Source organism: Panthera uncia, chromosome A2 (assembly GCF_023721935.1).
Source record: "Panthera uncia isolate 11264 chromosome A2, Puncia_PCG_1.0, whole genome shotgun sequence".
Taxonomy (NCBI): Eukaryota; Metazoa; Chordata; class Mammalia; order Carnivora; family Felidae; genus Panthera; species Panthera uncia.
In genome coordinates, this window is record NC_064816.1 from 159,977,205 (window position 1) to 159,997,734 (window position 20,530).

At 52.3% G+C, this 20,530-nt stretch overlaps 1 protein-coding gene across 4 annotated transcripts in view; it reads left to right on the forward strand.

Moving 5' to 3' along the window:
* DPP6 (dipeptidyl peptidase like 6) overlaps nt 1-20,530 on the forward strand; it is an 851,682-nt gene that overhangs the window by 807,313 nt on the left and 23,839 nt on the right. For 3 of the 4 annotated variants that reach the window (XM_049642150.1, XM_049642146.1, XM_049642149.1), the window contains exons 17-18: nt 10,329-10,376; nt 14,126-14,161. In XM_049642150.1, coding sequence (XP_049498107.1) covers nt 10,329-10,376; nt 14,126-14,161 — 84 coding nt within the window. The remainder of the gene's footprint in view (nt 1-10,328; nt 10,377-14,125; nt 14,162-20,530) is intronic. The other variant, XM_049642148.1, reaches the window with a different exon arrangement.

The window sequence follows — 20,530 nt, forward strand, 5'->3', positions numbered from 1 at the left end:
CAACAAACTTACAATGCCTCTGTGATAAAACTTAACTCTCGATTATCTTTCATACTTTTTAAAAACCAAGGTTAGTCTTTGTAACAGGTAATTGGCAACTTCGAGGTTATTCAAAAGAACGCTCCTCAGCCTCTGAACTGACTTCGCCCAACCTCACAGGTTCCTGAGGGTGCACCCCGTCAATGATTTCTTTACCCACCATTTAATCCGCAAATACCAGGTGGCTGCTTCCTGTGAACAAGACGCTGTACGTGTCCCTATGTGGGAATTAAAGCTATGCTGAGAGCGTTTCCAAAATGCCAAATGGAGTAGAAGAGAATAGACGTAAGTAATCGTTGGAACTCAGATTGGAACATACTTGGCTTTGGCCAAAATTCATCACGGGACTTCTGCAGTCGCAAGCAGGCAGGTGACGGGAAGCATTGTCACAGGTCTGATGGATGTGGCAATCCCTGCAGCTGCAGGAAGTGCACGGGAAGAGCCTCGAGTTGGAGCCGGGTGGGGGTCCGGGCTCGGCCACACTCGGCACAAATGGAACACCCAGTGCACGACGCATCATTTCCCCTGTGGTTTGCCTGATCTGGCAAAACGAGCCAGGCTGAGCTCTTTCCTTCCTTCTCTGGATTCTGTGAATTCTGCCAAACCCCTCACACCTTCCCCCAGGTTGATGCATACAGGGCATAAAAATGACGCCACGATTTCAACGCATAAGTCTTGAAACCTAAAGCTTTACGAGTCAACAACCCCAAGACACCAGCTGAATCTCAGCCATTGTCATGAGCCCTGAATGTCACTGACAGTTTCTGGAGCAAGAGGTTACACGTGACCATACAAAGTCAACGTGACATTTTTCGCCATCGTTTGTGAGTGTGTAAAACAACCCATCGATTTCTACAAACCCCGCTGATTGATTCACCTAGGCTGCTGCATGGACGGAAGTGTGACCTCATCCAAGGTCCCCAGATGCACAGAATTAGACGGAAGCAAAACCCAGTGCTGTGGGGTGTGGCAGGCAGACCCCCCCAAATGCCAGGGTTTATGCCAGCGATCACAAGGTCTTGAAATCGAACAGCAACAAAATCTGTCTGCCGCGTCGACTAGGAAATACTGTCTCTAGGACAAATATGTTAATCATCCACGATAGCACGGGTAGCTTGGCTAGGTCCCTGTTTAGCAGTATGATAATATCGCCTCCATGTATAAACTCTGCGCAGCCGGCATACATAATGCATGAGCTGGCAAATAAAGAGATCTGGATTCCGTGCACTGAGGAGCCGCGCCGACTGTCTCGACCAGAGCCTTCGCCTTTTCTCGCACTCCCAGCAGCTGGTTTTGAGACCATTCATCAGGGCTCCCGCCATGCGCAGTGAACTCCATTGTCCGCACGCCGTGGGTTTAGCCCTGCTTGGAAATTATCTGTCACATAAACATCCTCCAAGGATGGAGAGGAGAGGAAGGAAGACAAGCACTGTCTCGGTGAATTTTTTTTTTTTTATTGTGATGATTTTTTTTTTCGTTTCCAGTTTTGTGTCCTTTTTAATCACTTCATTTGCATGTGTAATTGTCACTTTTCCCCATGCAGTCAAGCAAGTGTAAATGAATGTTCTGGCACAAACGGCACCAGAAACAGAAGCGCAAACGTGAAGATTTTTCTGTTTGCACGTCTGTTGCGTAATTCAGTCTTTTCTTTGTGAAATCTGAATGCTTCGCCTCTGACCGCAGGGACTCCGTGGGTCAAAACTCCCATACGCGTTGGTTGTGGATTTGCTCGCTACGGTTTATTTTTTATCTCCCCTCAGGAAAAATATGCATTTGGAAGTCAGATATCTCACTTGAGCCAAAATGGTCTCTTGTCACTAACCAAAGTTTTTAGAAAACCAAATGTTGTTTATATGTCTTCGTAAGCAAAGGCCGAGCAAATAGAACGAGCTTTCTCTGTCGGCGAACACACGGTTTCTGCATCTGGGTTTGATAGGTTTTTTTTAGTGTTTATTTATTTTTGAGACAATCTGAGAGACAGAGTGCAAGCAGCAGAGGGGCAGACAGAGGGAGACACAGAATCCGAAGCGGGCTCCAGGCTCCGAGCTGTCAGCGCAGAGCCCGGCGCGGGGCTTGAACTCACGAACCGTGAGATCATGACCTGAGCCGAAGTTGGATTCTTGACTGACTGAGCCACTCAGGTGCCCCTCTGCATCTGGGTTTGAACATATTAGCGCTCTCACTGCATGTTCCAGGGGTCTACCAGCTATGACACAGGCTTACCCACCAGGGACTTCAGACATATCAGGATAGGACGAAGAGAATCGTGATAAATGTTTTTACATCTACCCATCATGTTCATAAGCGTGTGCGCCGTGTGAATGTCAGAGTGCACGCGGAAGGGGATGGCAGTACACATGCGTGTACAGAATGGGAAATGGACTATTTCCCCCAGTTGCAGAGAGGAATTTGCAGTGAGGTATAACCGTATGCTTTCAAAAGCATGCCCCCTGTCCTAAGACCAGACAAAACTGTCCGGATCCCAGAAGGCCAGGCTGAGAGGGAGCAGAGCAGTGATATTCACTCTCTTCTGCCCTCCTTGGCTTCCACTTTAGGCTACAAGTAGAATCTCCTTCTCGGTCCAGGTCTAGACTGTTGCCTCTGCCTCTTGCCCGTGTCTGCATTTCAGAGGGAGGCTCCGGTCGTACAATTCCTATCTCCGGAGTAGGGTACGCCAGCCTCACAGAGGGACACGGAGGCAGTGTCACCCCAACACCCGGCACAGGGCCTGGCAAGTAGTGGGCGCCCAAAAGTGGTCGTGGCAGCCTTTGACACTCTTACTAAGAGTAGACCTCGACAAGCCCATACAGTAAAACCTTGGTTTGTGAGCACAATTTGTTCCGGAAACATGCTTGTAAATCCAAAGCTCTTGTATATCAAAGCAAATTTCCCCAGAAGAAATCATGGAAACTCAGATGATTCGTTCCGCAACCCAAAAATATTCATTAAAAAATGATTACAATACCGTAATATAATACAAGATACTAAAGAAAATACAAAATATAAAGAGAAAAACGAATTAACTTGCACTTACCTTTGAAAACCTTCGTGGCTGGTGTGAGGGAGACAAGAGAGGAGGGCTATTGTGTAGGACAACTTTCAGTATCACTCACCATCACTGCTGTCGATTGGCTCAATGGAATCTTTTCTGCACGGGGGCCATTGTATATGTTCACACGGATGTTGACTACGGTACAGTATTAATAAACTCTTGTCATAGACTGTATTTAATGTTACTGGCAATAAGGCAGCCGAGGAAAGGGTCTGTATCTGCAGGCGGCCTGACCTAGAATGAAGCAAAGCCTTCTTCAGGTTACTCTTGTCTGGAAAAGCAAAGGACCGTCCATAGGTGCTTGGAGGTGACAAAAAATACACCAGTGCCAGTTGGGGGCACCTTCCAACGTTCTGAAAAGTCAGGGATTTCTGCCAAACACCACCTCCTGAGACCAGCATCTGAGCATGGGAGACGATCACCCACAACCCCGCAGGGAGTGAGAGAGAGAAAGAGAGAAGAACCATTGGCTCAGTTGTGATCACACGGCATCTGGCATCACATACGACTTGTGTTGCACAACATCACTCCTCTATAAAGTTAAGATTTGTTAGAAATGTTTGCTCGTCTTGCGGAACACTCACAGAACACGTGACTCAAAATCCAGGCTTGACTGTCTTCTGCACGTGAGACCCAGAGGAGAAAAGGCGCAGAGCTGGAACCAGGGCAGGCTCCCCAACCACGTCCCCGCCTGCGGGAGTCAACTTGCTCACCTCTGAACCGTGTGCCTTCTGGTGATTTTGCTCGCGACACGGCATCAAAGCCTATTTTTGTGCATTTTGTATTTTGTCCTGGACTATTTTGTACTAGACAGTGAGTCCCTGACAGCAAATACTTTGTCTGTTTCTGGCCATTTCCCCTGGACCTGGCAGCGTGCCTTGCACACACGGAATCTCTATGTATGTTTGTCGCATTGAATTACACGCAAAGTGAAAAGAAGCTGTGAACAGGAGTTGTCAGAATCACCGTTGAGCAGAGTCCTGTAGGGTTCTGGCTGTCTGTAAAGCAAAAAGCCAGATTTTCCAGGTTTCAGTCACAATAACATGTGCACGGATAACAGAGAGGCAGTGACAACATAGCCAAGAGCTTTGTACTGTACAAAACAATGCGTTTAATCAGTGAGGTGTTGGCTGTATGTGCATTGGTTTTTTTTGGAAGAAGAGGAAGGAAAACCAGTTTCAAACTTCAGTGAGTCCCTCCTAAGACTCGTTAGTAAAAGTGTTCTTGTTTACAGTGGGTGTAGGGATTTCCCTTTTTGTGATAAGCTCTCCCCAAATCCTGCGTATGCTGTTAGTGTATTGGGAATGTCCCTTCTCTTCTGAGAGAAATTGTAGGTGAACGCTAGCCCAGGTCTGATCAAAGTATCACAAAGTCTAAGTATCTTTTTTTTTTTTAATTTTTTTTTAACGTTTATTTATTTTTGAGACAGAGAGAGACAGAGCATGAATGGGGGAGGGTCAGAGAGAGAGGGAGACACAGAATCTGAAACAGGCTCCAGGCTCTGAGCGGTCAGCACAGAGCCCGGCGCGGGGCTCGAACTCATGGACCGTGAGATCATGAGCTGAGCCGAAGTCGGACGCTTAACCGACTGAGCCACCCAGGCGCCCCACAAAGTCTAAGCATTTTATTCCAAATTGAGAATCCCCTGCTTTTTCTTTCTTTCTTATGAGAAAATTATTTGTGGTTTAGGTGTGTTTCTCTTTTTTTTTTTAATTTATTTATTTTTGAGAGACAGAGACAGAGCACGAGTGGGGGTGGGGCAGAGAGAGAGGGAGACACAGAGTCCGAAGCAGGCTCCAGGCTCCGAGCCATCAGCACAGAGCCTGACGCGGGGCTCGAACTTAGCAACCGTGAGATCATGACCTGAGCTGAAGTCGGACGGTCTACCGACTGAGCCACCCAGGCGCCCCAAGGTGGGTTTCTAAATTACCTGCCAATTTTGAGGAGCCTGACCACCATAGAAATCTCAAACCCGTTTGGGTAATCTTAAAACCCACCTAGGGCATTTTCTCCCAGAGGAGGGTTTGACCTTCGGACAGGATCTGGAAGATTAGAATCGGTAGGTTTAAATTATACACAGGGGCTGCTTTTTAACTTTTGTGTCCTCTTTAAACGTACTTCTTGTATGTTTTGTTTCTGTTTGGCTATTCTAAAGAATCTTGTGTATTAAAACAGTGGTGAATACAGCACAGTTGTGGTGTGGCTCTCAAGGAAAAGAACACCGTTCAACCCTTATAGACGGAGGCAGTTACGCTTGGCACTTAGAGAAAAGGTGGGTGGGGGCTGAGGGGTGACCACGTGCCCACAGAGAGCCAAAAAGCTGGATTATAAAACACGGAGACGTGGGATGGGCTTAAGAGATCCTTCCTTAGCCTGATTTCAGTGTGCTGCCTTGATATGTCATGGCCAAGTATATGCTGAAAAGGTCTTTGTTCGTTAGCCATTAATCCATTCGGCAAGCATTTTGTATACAGCGCTGAGTCCCAGATTCTGAATAGGCACCGGGGACCCAGATTTCCAGCATGAAGATTTCAGATTGTGTGTGTGTCTGTCTGTCTGTCTTCTGTTCTCTAGGGGTGTGGTGGGAACCTGGTAGGAGCAGTTACATTTTTTTTTTTTTTTTTTTCATTTCAATTCGGCACAGCAATTGCTGCCATTGGTACCAGGGACCCTTTTTGAGTGACAGATGAGGGAGAACCCAGGAGAAGCTTCTGCAGCAGCAGTAAAGAGATAAATCCCTAAACAGCACAGGGACAGGCCCCAGCACGGTTGTGGTGGACGAAGGGCAGGAAAGGGCAGTTTGCAGTCACACACACACACACACAACGCAAATGTCAAAGAAAGGCGAAAAGATGGCCCACTTCACTCAAAATCTGAGAAATGTACATTAACCAATGCCAAGTACTGTGTCTGCCCACTGGAGCCATTGTTGTAATGCAGACCCCCCCCCCCCATAAACTGTAAGTTAGAGAGTGTGAGTCTATATCGACTAGGACTCAGATGCCTCTGCCTGAGGCGGTAGACGGCTGCCCCACATCTCACGCATAACCCCCCGGGACCCTCCCCATCGCCACGTGACCCCAGCCCCCCTCGAGAGAGGTTCCTTCCCCTCTGTTGGCCAAAGGCACGAGAGCCGGTGAGTATGACAGCAGGGCCCGGACGCTTTAGGAGCCCCCGTGCGTCCCCCTTGCTCACCTCCTCCTGCTGTGACCCAGTTCATTCCGGACGAGGGCTGGGAGCTTCAGCCTGGGTCCCAGAACCAGGACGCCACACGGAGAACCCAGTGTAGCCACGCGTTTACCAGGACGTGACATTAGCAAGAAATAAGCGTTCATTTTTTTAAGCACTGAGGGTAGGGGCTCCGTGTTTGGACCCTGAAGCTGGTTTAGTGAAAGCTGACCATAAAACCTTTCAACACAGCAGTCGCAGTGCTGGTAGCTAGCTTAACTGACGGTCTCGTCCACGTGCAAAGATACGAGCGAGAGAGTTTTCTGCAGCGCCATTTATGGTAACGAAGAACAAAAGGAAACAGCCTAAATTTCCGTCAGCAGGGAAGGCACCAAATAAATTGTAGTATGTATATATTGTTAATTATAGTGTATATAATATATATTATATATAAATATTAATATATAATATAAATTATATATACAATTTATATACATAATTTATATATATAAATTATATATACATGTATATATATATCCATATAATGGAATACTATACATCTGTTACAGCTTTTCAAAATTACTTACATAATTGTACATTGCAGTATTTACCGCAGTATTTACCATTCAGCAACTTCATGTTCTCAGGCAAGTTTACGTTTTTCTTGTTCGTCCACGTCAGCAGGTGTGGATTTACTCATTCATTTCGTGCGCTCTCCAACCTTCTCCGTGTGAATGCGCTGGTTTAAGCCGCCCCGTCTCCCGCTAGGGGTTAGCTGGGCCACTGTTGCTCAGGCACAGGTGCTGTTGAGAAGGACCTCCTACGCGCCTCCTCACGGGTGTGTGCAGGGGTGTGTGCAACGGTGCTTGCAAGACGCTCCGCCGTGGAGCTGTAGGCCGCACGGCACTGAGCATCGTCACCTCTCACGGCTGTGCCGACTCCAAACAATTGCTCACTCGCGTGCTGCCCGTTTGGCCCCATCTCCAGATGCTGGGCCACGATGTATGTGACAAACATGAGATTGTGGACACAGACCATGTGACAAAAATGTCTTTTAATTCTTTTAGTGCTTATTTGTTACTTTGAGAGAGAGAGACAGACAGAGTGCCAGCAGGGGAGGAGCAGAGAGAGAGGGAGACACAGAATCCGAAGCAGGCTCCAGGCTCCGAGCTGTCGGCACAGAGCCCGATGTGGGGCTCGAACCCACAAACTGTGACACCGTGACCTGAGCCGAAGTCTGACGTGTAACCGACTGAGCCCCCCAGGCGCCCGCAAAAGTATCTTTTAAATGGTGCAGGAGGATGATAAGTCACCTCAAGGTAACAGTTACCTCTGGGAAGGGAGCAGGCTGAGATCAGGGAAGGGTGGACAGGTGCCCTCAAGTCCATGTTTTACTTAAAAACAAAAACAGAAACAAAACACTGAGGCAATAGGGTTCGGCCTTAAGATTTGACAAAGCTGCTGGTTTCTATGCAGGTGTTTTTATGTTACTTGAACCTGTTTAAAATATCTGTGTGTGTGCAAATATGACCACATATACACAGAGAATCATCTTAAGACATTTTGGAGACATTTAGGTCACCTCTGGGAAGTGGGGGTCAGAAGGGTATTTCACTTGTCACTTTATTCTGTTCTTCAGTGTTTGCATTTTTTTTAGCAACATATATCAAGTTAATGAATTAAAAACTGAGGAGGGATGAGTTTCTTACTGTGTGGGTTAGATGGAAGGCTTCAAACTCTCAGAACCTGCGTTTTCTCATCTGTAAGATCGACTTCGGAGGGCTACTGTGAGCGTTATGAATTACTCATATTAAACATCTTGCAGAGTGCCTCTACATAGTAGGCACTAAATAAATCATAGTTGTTTACATTATTAATCAAAATGCAGGATACGCTCTGTATGCGAATTTACTCCCCCTGAAACGTGCAGAAGAAATAGATGTAGTGTCTTTATTTCTCAATAACTGATCTGTTCTTCCACATGAGCTCCCCATGGGGGAAAATGGATCTTTGAGCCGGGAAACTTAGTTTGATTCAATAATTTAAACCCACAGCCAGTGTTTAAACCCCTTTCGGTGAAGGCTGTCTCTTTAGATTTAAACACCTAGACTCTCAGATCACTGCTGCCTGCGCCCCTGGGGAGATGGTGTCAGATTTAGCAAACAAAAATACAGGACATGCAGTTCCCTTTAATTTCAGGCAAACAGCAAGTAATTTTTTTTAGTGGTAAGTCCCAAATACTGCATGGGACATATTTATACAAATATATATATATATTTGTATACAGCATATAAATATATATTTATATACTGTAGTGTTTATCTGAAATGCCCATGTAATTGAATATCTTGCATGTGGTTTGGGCAATCCTATCTGTGGGTCAGTGGTGGAGGGGGCATGGGGGGAGAGGGAATAAGGCCCCAGGGCCTCCCGGACTTTGGATGTGCATTAGACAGTATCTGGGTCCAGTCCCTGGGCAGTGGACAGGCTCTGAGGTCCGTGGCTGGTGCGACCCACAGGCTGTGTCTCAGCTCAGCCAGGGACCTCTTTGTTTTTCTGAACTGGCCCCTTTGTTTTTCTGGCACATCCTCTTCGGGCCCTGGACTGGGACCACTCTTTAGCCACTGCAGTGGGGTCTTTAAGCCTGACTACAGTGGGATCTGTGCCAGGTTTTGTGGTTCTCAATTGAGCCACTGGTCTATGGCCCCAGTGAAGCACGCAGAAGTTACGATGACCCCAAGGAAGCTGAACTCCAGCCATCCCTCTCCCCAAACAGTCCATGTTCGCCTGTGGCTCAGATGTGGCCCATCTCTGTGAGCTCATGGCGTCCCAGAGTCCCCAGCCTGAAGCAGAGAGCAGGAAACAACCCGACTACCAGGTCCCTGTGATGGACCCTTCTCTGCCCACCTGCTTCCCGCCTGCCTTCATTGTCCCCAGTCCCCCAGGATCACAGGGCTCCTTCCTGGACGCTCTGCGATCACCACTCAGCACTCACTCCATGAACATGTAGTCAAGTACCCACTATATCCCGAGTACCATCCAGGTGCTAGAAATAACGGCAGGAAGACAGCATCTCATTTTGTCCCTATAAATTCTAGAGCTTACACTCTGGTGCGGTTGAACACGCGGACAGTGAGCAAATTCTGAAAATTTCTGTTATAAGGACCCAACTTTACAGAATGTGACAGTGACCTCTCTAAAGGGGAAGAAAACAGGGACAGGTAGGGGCTGGTGGCATGGTCATGAAAGGTGCTCTTTCCCATTGGGTGGCTGGAGAAAGCATTCGAGCAGAGACTTCAACGAAGAAAAAAGCCATGCCAGCGTCTGGGGGCACAGAGAATGATACGTGTCCTTCAATATCTGCAGAAGTCCAGCTGGCTGGAACAGAGTGGATTCGCAGAGCGGGCAGAGAGGAGGTCAGAAAGGTCGCCCACCTCATAGTCTACTTTCAAAATGATATAAAAATAATTTGGGAAGCCCTTGTGCTTTCTGGACTCTCTTCTTGCTCACGAGAATAAGGCTGTTGACCATGGACTGAAGCCAAGGAAGTCTGTGCCTACCCTCACACCGCGGGGCCCCGGGCTTCCTGGCAGCCTGGAGCTGGGAAGCCGCAAGCACGGTTCCGGGGGAGACGGACGCACAGGCGGGAGTCTACAGCATAGCCCTGCTGTGGTCGCGAGTGTTTACCAGGTGTTCCAAGAGGCCAGCGGAGGGGATGGCTTCTCTCGCAGGAAGCCGTCCAGGATTGGCCGCTTGAGCCGTTCACTCGAACTCAGCGCACGGCGTGTGATTTGTGTCGGTGCAAGGACCGTGGAGCGGGGAGGGGGTGAACCAAGTCAGGCTCTGTAAAATGATGTGAATGCGTTTCTGCAGCGGGAACATAGGGAGTTTTCATCGGGCCCCTCGTGATGAACGAGGGCCCAGAGGAAGACAGACAGCCTGCAGTACAGGGCCGGTCCGGGCCCACACGTGTGCAAGCTGTAAGGAAGGCCGGGGTTCTCTCCTGCTTCGGCTACACTAACAACCTTCTTTCTGTTTCTTGTCTGGCTCCCCCTCCCTACCTGCCCAGGTCCTGGAGTCCCCACGGTGACGGTGCACAACACAACGGATAAGAAAAGTAAGTGGCTTTTGCTCTTTTCTGGAACCTTCCCGTGCCGTGGCAGAGAGGAAGCTGAGCCTTGTGAGAGAGTCCAGCCCACAGAGTCCTGTCTGGAGAGCCAGAGATGGGGATGTCCTCGCAGTTCAGAGTGACCCCCACGACTGGCAGTATCGATCAAATGTCAGAGCCACCCAGACAGAAGGTGCCCCCGCCCCACGAGTGCTGAGGCCCGGAGGCCACCGCGACCATGCAGGGCCCCGCGTGGGGCGCTGAACAGGGCCCATGGCCCCCAGCTCCTCAGTCTGGCCCTCCCGACCCTCCCCGCCTCTTAGAACCTCCCACTGGGGGCCAAGGCTCCATGGGTGCTTTGACACTCACCTGCCCTTGTGGCCGGGGGACACCTTCACAGCACGGAGGGGCTTCACGTGCATGCCGCTGCAGGGACGAAACTTTCCGGAGCCTCTTGAGGACCTCCCAGCACATTTTTGCTTGAGGGGACCCCGTGCAGGTTGACACGCACATGCAGAGGTCTGTCCCCTTCTTGGCCTTACTTCTTGACCCTCTGTCCCCAAGGAACCCTACTGCCTCCTTCCTCCCAACTCCTCACTCCTTCCCACCGGGGCACCACCCGCCCCCGCTCTGTACCCTGCCCTCGAACAGCAAGTCAGACCTGAGGCCCCGATGGTGGGGTGACCCTGCACGTCCCTCGAGTGTCACGGCAGCAGGCCGTCAGTGACTCTGACTCCTGTCTCGGTGGTAGGGCTTCGAACGGCGCTGGCAAGGGGGAAAGCGTGGAAGAGGGGGTCTCCCGCCATCTGTTTAGACACTGGTTAAAAAGTGGTCAAAGTGTTCAAAAGTGGGTAAAACAGATTTATTTCAAGAGACAGCATTTAGAGAGTATTCCCAAATAATGACAGTATTCCACAAAGCTCATCAAATAATGACTAGAAATGCATAATTTAAAAAAAATCAGAAATAGATTTTTAAAATCACTTAAATGTAAAAAAAAAAAAAAGGCAAAAAGAGGGACATCAGATGGTTACAAAACCCACTCAAAACACTTGTGTGGCCCTCAAAGGGGAGAAGGGAGGGAGGGGGCTGCGTTGGCCTCCCTGTGTGCTGGGGGGGTGGGGGTTCAGGGCGAAGGGTGCCTGGCCCCAGGCCTCATCTCCAGCACGACTGGGGGACGTTTCTAGGAGCCTGTGAGGTTTGGGGGTCTGGCCACACGTCCAGTACGGACACGGTTTGACACAGGATTCCCTGGGCTGCACCCGCCTCCCCTGCCCGCCCACAGGCTGCCCGCTCTTCCCGGCACGAGGGCTTGGAGAGTCCTGGGGAGCCTGCCCAGCGGGTCGGGCCAGGACCCCCACCCCAAGGCAGGTGTCTGTGGGATCGACAGACACGGCCCGCATGACAGCCCTCGAGTGTTCATGCCAGAATCTCCTTAGCTACGGATTTCACCAGAAAAGATGGAAGTATTTCACAAAGCCTCTGCTGGGGCATCCTTTTTTTCTGACGAAAACATGGATTGTTCCATTAAGAGGGTTTGTTAAAATACAAGAGGACATAGATAATTTCCCGATATTTCATGAAGTTTTTCCCTTCTTAAAAATCTACAGTCTGATGAAAACTGAATGAGGTGCGTGGCCAGCGGCCCCGCCCCAGTGTTGGTGTCTTGCTCTCGAGGCCACGCTGGGTCACGGAGGCCGTCACTCCTGGGGGAGGCTGGGTACAGAGCACGTGGAACTATGCCCTATTTTTTTTTTATTTTTTTATGTTTGTTTTTGAAAGAGACAGAGCATGAGTGGGGGAGGGGCAGAGAGAGAGGGAGGCACAGAATCCGAAGCGGGCTCCAGGCTCTGAGCCATCAGCACAGAGCCCGACACGGGGCTCGAACTCACAGATTGCGAGATCATGACCCAAGCCGAAGTTGGACGCTCAACCGACTGAGCCACCCAGGCGCCCCAAAGGCTTCTTTTAAAGTAGAAGAACCTCGCGTGTCAGTTAGGGTCTGGCGGTGTCATGGAACCCTAACACAGCAGTCGCTTCAACGGGACGGAACACGTTGCTCTCTGTGTGCATCCCCGTCTGCCACGCCAGCTCCACAGTGATCATGCCCTCCTGCCTGCCCCACCGCTTGTCCAGCTCGTCACTTCCACCCTTGAGTGGCTTCGTGATGAAAAGTGGCCGGAAGATGGAGAGAAGGCAAAGCACGACCGTCCCTGCAGGCTGGCTTCCTGCAAGGGCCACCCGCACGCCCGCGTTCCTGTTGCCGGTCACAGCTTAGTCCCGCGTCCCGCTGGCTGTGGAGAACGCACAGAGATGGCTTTTGTCCCGGCTCCTTGCACCTCAGAGAAAGTTGGGATTTCATGGCCGAGCGCTAACAGCTGCTGGGAGTGCCACCACCCAAATCTTCACGTGGGAGTCTCCCGGGGCTCCCGTCCCAGCGCGGCACACGTGGGGCGCTGGATTCTGTACCGGCTCTGGAGGCTGCAAGTTCAAGAGCAAGGTGTCAGCAGGCAACTTTGTCCGGAGGCTGTAAGGGAGAGTCTGGTCCAGGTCTCTGCCCGGATTCTGGTGGCTTCTGGCAATTATGGGTGTTTCTTGGCTTGTGTGAGAGCCAGTCTGCCTCCTCACACGGCCTCCGTGTGTGCGTCCCTGTGTCCAAATGTCCCCCTTTTCCTAAGGACACCAGTCGTATTGGATCAGGGCCCCTGATGGCCTCAACTAAACTTGTCTCCTCTGCAAAAACCCTCATCCCAAATAAGATATGGGGGGGGGGGGGTTAGGACTTCAGCATCTTGGGGGACACAGTCCAACACACGACACAGCAAAACAAAGGTTTATATTTCGCTCACACAAAGTTCAGATGGTGTGATCCTTGTCGCTCTTCTGGGAGGAACCTGGGCTTGCAAGTTCCTTCCAGACTGTGGCCCGTCATCGTCACCCCAGCTTCCGGCCACGTGGACGGGAAGAAAGAGAAAGGGAAGATGCTGTGGGTCAGGACATCAGACCTTGCACAGCCTAGCAGTGGTATGCAATATTTCCAGCAGCCAGAACCCCCTCACGTGGGCCCGCCAAGGTGCAAGGGAAGCCCAGGAAGGAGGAAGAGAGGCCCATGGTGCCTGCTGTCACCGTCACAGGACGAAGGAGCATGGGTCTAGGATGCCACTGACAACCTTTGCCAGTCCTTGAGAGAAGTGACTGAGTGCAGAAATATGGGCCATTTTTGTATAGATCACTCTGCCTGCTTGTCGGATACTTCCCTGAGCCAGCCCATGGAGTGCTCTCCAGAGGCCCCAGACTGTGACAGAGGTGCTCGTGCTGGAGGGGTCCCTATGAGGGGGCTGACCCCACACACACCAGGGAGGGTTCTCTGACTGTGGCCGTGAGCACCGCCTAGGGACGCAGGAACGCAGGAGGAGAGCACAGAGCCAGCAGGGGAAGCTCCAGGGACAGACGGGTGGTTATGGGGGCGTGGGGCCAGGGACCCACTCCTACCCGCATGAGCCTGGAATCTTCTGAGGGCACAGAAGACAGAAGACGTAATAACAGACCTAAACAGAGAGGCACATGTTGGTCAGTGCCTGGCATGAGCAGGGATGCGAATCCTGGGGTCTTTGTCAGACCCAGAGTCAAGGTCCGAGAGACCTCCATGAAGGGTAGAGATTTGTGGACTTTTCAAATTTGGTAGGGATTTGAGATTTCGGTTGTTTTTGTGATTTTCTTTAAAAAAAATTGTCCTCATTTTCCCAACTCTGCTGTAGGAATTCCCAGAGAAGAAGCGGGCTCCGTTTGGAGAGGTAGGAAGGACGAGGGCCGAGTGCTGGTTTGTTTGACTCACTGGGCGTCAGGTGGCCGTGCATAGGGGGCTCATCACGGAGAAGAAAAGAAAGCTGTTTCGTTCTGGAAATCCCAGATCTGGGAGTTGAAACGGATGGTAGGCAACAACTACTCGAACTTCTTCACTTCCAAGGCTGGAGGTCGGAGACCCCGACAGCTGCGGGCCACAGAGCTCCGGAAGGAGTGTTCCTCACGCCCCATGTAGACGGCGTGTTGGTCCCACCCACTCAGCAGCCTCAGTGCTCATCCCTCGGGGCTCCCTTGGTCTGAGAATCCCCCGTGTCCTCAGCAGAAGCCAGACCCCACGGCCTCGGTAGTCTGATGTGACACGTGATGCCCAAGGGCTGTGACGGTCACAGTACAGTCGCATAGCGCATGATGAGGCTCTTTTCCTTGCTTCTCATCAATAACCCGTGAGAAGGGCGGCCAGCTCCGTGTCACAGATGACAAAACTGAGGCTCGGATCGCGGGAATCCCAACAGCTAATGCGTTATTTCTTCTGGAGTTCTGACTGTCGAAGAGCAAATCATCTGAATTCTTCAAGGAGACGGTGGGAAGTGGGTTTAAAAAGAGAGAAAAGAAGGAAGAAAGGAAAGGGAGAGTAAAGGTAGACACCAGCAAGTCACAGTGAACCCTCTAGTCTGCTCCGCGTTCTTAAAGATGAGGTAAAATGGAAAAATGTTCCAATTTCTCGGCTCACTCAGTGAGAACATTGATGGCAAGCCTGTTGGGTGCCAGCCGCCAGCGTGGGGCCCAAGCATATGACGTGACTTGAAAATAAGTACCAGAGCAGGAGACCCCATGCCTGGAACCCCCAGCTCCTCCTGCTCCGTCACAGAGGGTGGCACCGCAGACAGGCCTGGGTCCTCCTGGACAGAGAGAACCAGAAGCTGTAGGTGTGGTAGCATATCGGACCCCGCGCTTGGGGTCCCAGCCTCGGGTTTTGTCGGCGGGATGTGTGAGAGGCTCTTTTCTCTGTATGTAACTTTCGATGTGTCCTCTGACAGAGCTTCTCGCCCCATCTCGTCCCCAGCCGCGTCACCGGCACAGAACAAAGCGTTCTCGGTGTTTGTGACACTGGGTGGGTCCCTCTCCGTTGAGGAGTCCGTGTGGGGGGCCGGGCCCCTGCCTGGAGTGGGCGGTGGTCGAAGCTGCGGGTCCACAAGTGTGACCCCTGCTGGGCCGGGACCAGCCGACCGCCCTCACGTGCAGGTGCGCTCCAGGTGAGTGATGCTATGCTGGGAATATGTTCTGGAAACTTGACCTGGCCAGGGGCCCAGAGAGTAACCGTGACGTCCACGTGACTAGGCCGGCACTTAGGAATCACTTGCTATGGGCCCGTTCTGTCCTCACGTGACAGTCTGCTATCACCCCCATTTTCCAGTTAAGAAAATCGAGGAAACACATGCGCACACATGCACGTACGGCTAGAAAGCGGTGGGTCCTCTTTCCAGCCTGGCCTTTGCCTCTGGCCCACCATCCATTGGCCTTGCTGTCAACGCGGCCTGAGGGGCTTCTGCAGATCTAGTGTCCTCCACCTGGCGCCCATAGTGAGCCGGCCTGGAGGCCCATGCTGGCCCCCTTCCCCCCCCCCCCCCCCCCCGCCGGAGGAAGAGAAGGTGCTGCTTCTGGGCTGGAGTGGTCCAGGAAGTATTCGGTGGGCTGGAAGGACCGAGCCCTTAAACTTCACCTTCTGGTGCTGGCCACTGAGTGCCCCATCGTCGTGGCATTCACCACTTTCAGCGTGATCGGGGGGCCATCTCATCCCGTGGCCAGCCCGCCCAAGGGCTTTGCGCACGGTATCCTGCACGTGCCTCGTTACAGCAAATTACCGGATGGCACCGCCTCGTCCAGGACCAAACCCATGGCTCACTGACCCCAAGCACGTAGTCCTGACCACGGGGGCTCTCTCCCGGACCCCAGGACGCAGCAGCTGGAGACGGCTGTGCCGTCAAGATAGTCTAAGCAATGTGCGGACAATCGCAGATTCTCTGATCACAGTTCCCAAAACCACCCCCGGCCCGGTCTGGCTCAGCGCCAAGCCCCTAGCGGTGTTTGAACCTCATGCTGGCTTTGGACACGGCAAGCAGAGTGACACAGCCACCTCGTGCGTCAGGAAGGCCGTTCCGCCCTGCTGTGTGGAGGGAGACGGAGATGTGGGGGTCCGCGTGCCTGTGGCAGTGGCGGGAGGGCCAGCCGGCTCTCCGGAAGGCGGCTTCTGGACAGACTGTGGGAAGCCCGGACTGCCAGCTAACGTGAGGCCTGTGCTCTTCGACCGTGACAGGCACGGAGGGTGGGGGCCGCAGGAAGGCCGCACGGCAGGTGGCGAGACGGGCCCTGCGAGGTCAGGGGTCTGGCTCTGGGCCGATCGTTGCATCCACTCCAGCCCTGCTCTGAAATTTGAAATTACTGTTTCAGAATTCTTTGTCCTTCCTCCTCCTCCCCCATGACCCCAGAGCCACCCTGGGAATATTTGACTTCTTTCCCTTTAGAAAATCTTATCTACGAGCAGAGCCTGCAGGGTGTTCACAGATGTGACTCTGAATTATTTAAAAGCTGTTTCCTTAAGAACGTAATTATGCCTGGGACCAAAGTATACTCATTTGATGCCTGGGTATTCAAACAACTTAGGTACCGGGATAGAAAAACCAACAAAACACAGTTAATCTGCGGCTGGTTGTAACGTAAGTAGTAGAGGGAGTACCACTCAGCTGTGTGGATGCCCTGTCGGCAATCGAGGCACCCTCCCGGTCGGCTCCCTGGCCAGCGGGAGGAAGTGCAGGGGGCGGTGGAGGTGGGCGTGGTGTGTGTTCGCAGGCAGCACCCCACAGCGTGTTCTTTACATTGTTTTTTGTTTGTTTATCTATTTTTGAGAGTGAGAGAGAGCACAAGCGAGGGAGGGACAGAGAGAGAGGGGAAACAGAGAATCCCAAGCAGGCTCCACACTGTCAACACAAAGCCCGACACGGAGTTCCAGCTCACAAACCATGAGATCATGATCTGAGCCGCAGTCAAGAGTCGGACGCCTAACCGACTGAGCCACCCAGGCGCCCGCACAGCATGTTCTTGAGCGCGTGCTGGCAAACCCCAGGTGACCTGGCTGCCCAGGCCCACTGCCTTACCAACACTCACGGACAGGATTCTCTTCTTCCTCACGTGGGTCTTTATCAAGATGCAAAAGCAACTCCCCCTGCAGCGGACATCAAGACAGTCCTTTTCTGAGATCGTACGAGACGCGAGCTGCCTGGTGGCCTGGCCTTGCCCACATGGTCCTCGCTGTCTGGGAGCCACCCTGACCTCTCTGCATCTTTTCCTGAGTAACCGCCCACAGACCACATCCTCTGTGGCCCACCGGTCAGAGGGGAGACAGACGTCAGAGAGACCAGGTGTCCCCAAGCCTGGAATGACCCATTCTGTCAAACCCTCGTTGTCTGTGTATCCGGAAAGTCTTCTGGATCCCCAGGACTCCACACACAGGCAGCCTTTGTGGGGGGTGGAGTGATCAGATTTACAGATGGGTCATTTTAGACCAAAATACGGCACGTTCGGTGAGCGAGCGTGCGTGTGGTCGACAGAGAGAACGGCACACAGCGAGCCTCCCAGCCCTGCCTTGGCGTCCTCCCTCTCTCCCTCCTAGGTCGCTGCCACCCCACCCACCGCTGCACCCAGAACTAAGTGGCAGTGTAGTGCATTGTGGGGAGGGGGCCACGTCAGCCCAGGCAACACACAGCCCTTCCTGATTAATCCCATTCACCTGCCTGGCCAGATGCCAGCGGTTGTGCCAAAGATCAGTTCATTCACAGGGACTCTGCCTTCAAGTTCCTTAAAATCCTACTGAAGACAAACCTAGAGCAAAAAAGAGCAACTGTTACCCGACTGTGTGACAGTGACTCTAACGACCGGACATTCAGCGTTCAGAGAAAGGAGATCTCCGGGAGCACAGGGGCGCCCGTGCTGGCATGGCGTCAGCCGGCACTGGTCCGAGCCGCACGGCCCTGGGGCGGCCAACCAGGGGCAGGTGCACACGAGGAAGCCATCGGCAGTGTGCCAGGACAGGCCTGCGCAGTGAGAGGCACAGGAAACCCATGCAGGGCGATGAGACCACGCAGCAGGGCGAAGCGGACGCCTACTCTCCGTGCACGTGCTCTCCTGCGCTCCACCTCCTACAGAAATGCCAGGAGGGGAGCGGGCTGTTCTCATCGTCATCAGGTCAGTCGCCTGTTGGCTTCTGTTAGATTCTGGTCACATTTCCCCAAATTCAGCCAAGCGGTGATGCCCCCACTGCTTCCCTGAACCAACAGAGTCCGCGAACCGCCCACGGGCCATGCCCCATCCGCCCGCCAGGGCACGGGCAGGGAGGCAGCCCCCATGGGCAGGCATTTGCTTCTGCGGTCTCACTGTGTCCAGATCTGATAATAGCTAATTCCACCAAATATTAGAGGGGGCTCACATTTAATTAAGGAGTGGCCATTTGTATGCTCCAGACTGGAGGTCCCCATGGCCCTGAAGTCAAAAGAAGAGTCCTCCGGGAACATGCCAATCTTCTCTTATTTCCTCTGCTGAGCTCCTGCCTTCTTTGAATGCAATTATGGGAACAAATAAAATGGCTTAACTCAACTCCCCTGTGGGCCAGCCAGCTCTCTGCTGATAAAACCAGTTGTGTGGGCAATCATTAAATGAGAAATCTAATATTTAACTAAATTTAATAGTCTGTTGCTTTGGTGCCTCTGTGAAGGGTGGGATTTCAATACAGAGGGCGAGCTATTCAAACGCGGTCTGTAGAGTCAGTGCTCGATGAGAACATTGCGCACTCCCACTCGAAGCCGGCGCTCCGGGGTCCAGGAACGGACGGGCTGTTCCGGAGGCGAGCCTGCGTTCTCGCTAGCTCCAGGCGAGCTGAGCTCGGTGGGCAGCAAAACGACTCTGCAAACCTAAGCACGAAATTTCTCCTTCAGGATCAGCATTGGAGATTGCTGAGTGATGCCAGAAAGACCGAATTCAAACGCGTGCCCACGGACGGAGGAGCGTGTCGTGATAAACTGAGAGGCTCCGTTCGGTCCTCTTGCGTTTTGAGCTCTGGTGGTCCAGTTGGCCTTGCCACCAACAAATTTCCCCAGCTGAGGCTGTCGCCTGCACCCCTGAAGCAAACGCGTGCTGCTGCCTCTTGGTGGCAGTGGGCCGCCTTTGTTCTTGCTGGTGAAGACAGTCTACTCATGTGCCTGCTAATTCCCCTCGTCCAGCTTGGCCCGCATTTGCACACCCCTAGTCCCTTACCTGTCTCCACTTGGGCTTATCTTGTGGGCACACAGGGAGGGAAAGATCGCAGGTTCCCTGAAGATTGAGGCTTCCAGAAGATCTGTGCACTGGCTCTTGCACGGAGTGCAGGTCTGGGGCAGCGTCCATGAATTCCATCCTGGTCCCGGCATTAACTCAGTGTTAACCTGTGTCTGCCGGGCGTCCATCAAATACCATACGCTTTCCCGTCAGTGCAACGGAAGTGTGCTTTGGTTTCACTGTGCGTCGTTTCATGCGGGGAACGATGGTGGAGAGGCTTCGATTGTGTCAACTGTCACCACTCAACAGGCCTGAAACCCTGGGAACCCCTGAAAGCCCCCAGGCTTCTGAAGCACCCAGGAGGACCTCCCAGTCCCTCCCAGCTTCTTCTGCAACAGAGACCCTCTTGCGGCCATGGAAAGGGGCCATGAGGGAACAGGGAGAAAGCCTGGGGAGAAACCCAGACTTGGCTCCTGTGGGGATGCACCATTTCCGGGGTATGAACTGGATTTCCCCATCTACTCAGGTGACTGGAAACTCACGCATTTTGTCCCTGGGATGGGACCAAACACTGATGCCTGGGGAGTTGGAGGGTGGGAAAGAGTCTGACAAATGACCACAACTCTTACCCTTGGTGTGAAGAGGGGTACCTGAGATGGACTTCTGCTTGACGAGGTGATGTTTGACCTGATGGAGGAGGAGCCGGCAAAAAAAACTTCCTTCAGAGGGAACAGCAAGTGCAAAGGTTCTGTGGCAGCCAAGAACTTGAAAAATGCTACTTTTCTCCTTATCCTGCAGAACTACCTTCTAGACTTCCCGCCCTATCGGTGTGACTAGGATACGGATAAGAAATAGTTAATATCTCCCAAACCAATTTCTCTCCACCGAGTGCCTGCAACACTCTTAACAGGCGGAGGGCATTTAGACTCAGCAAAACCTGAGTGCTGCATCGGCTCTCTGAGGAGTCCGGGCTGTGGACATGGGGTGGGCAGCGGGGCCACCTGCCATCCCGGGGCTGCGCTCCTTCCCTAACTCGCGTGCATGGCCAGAAGGTA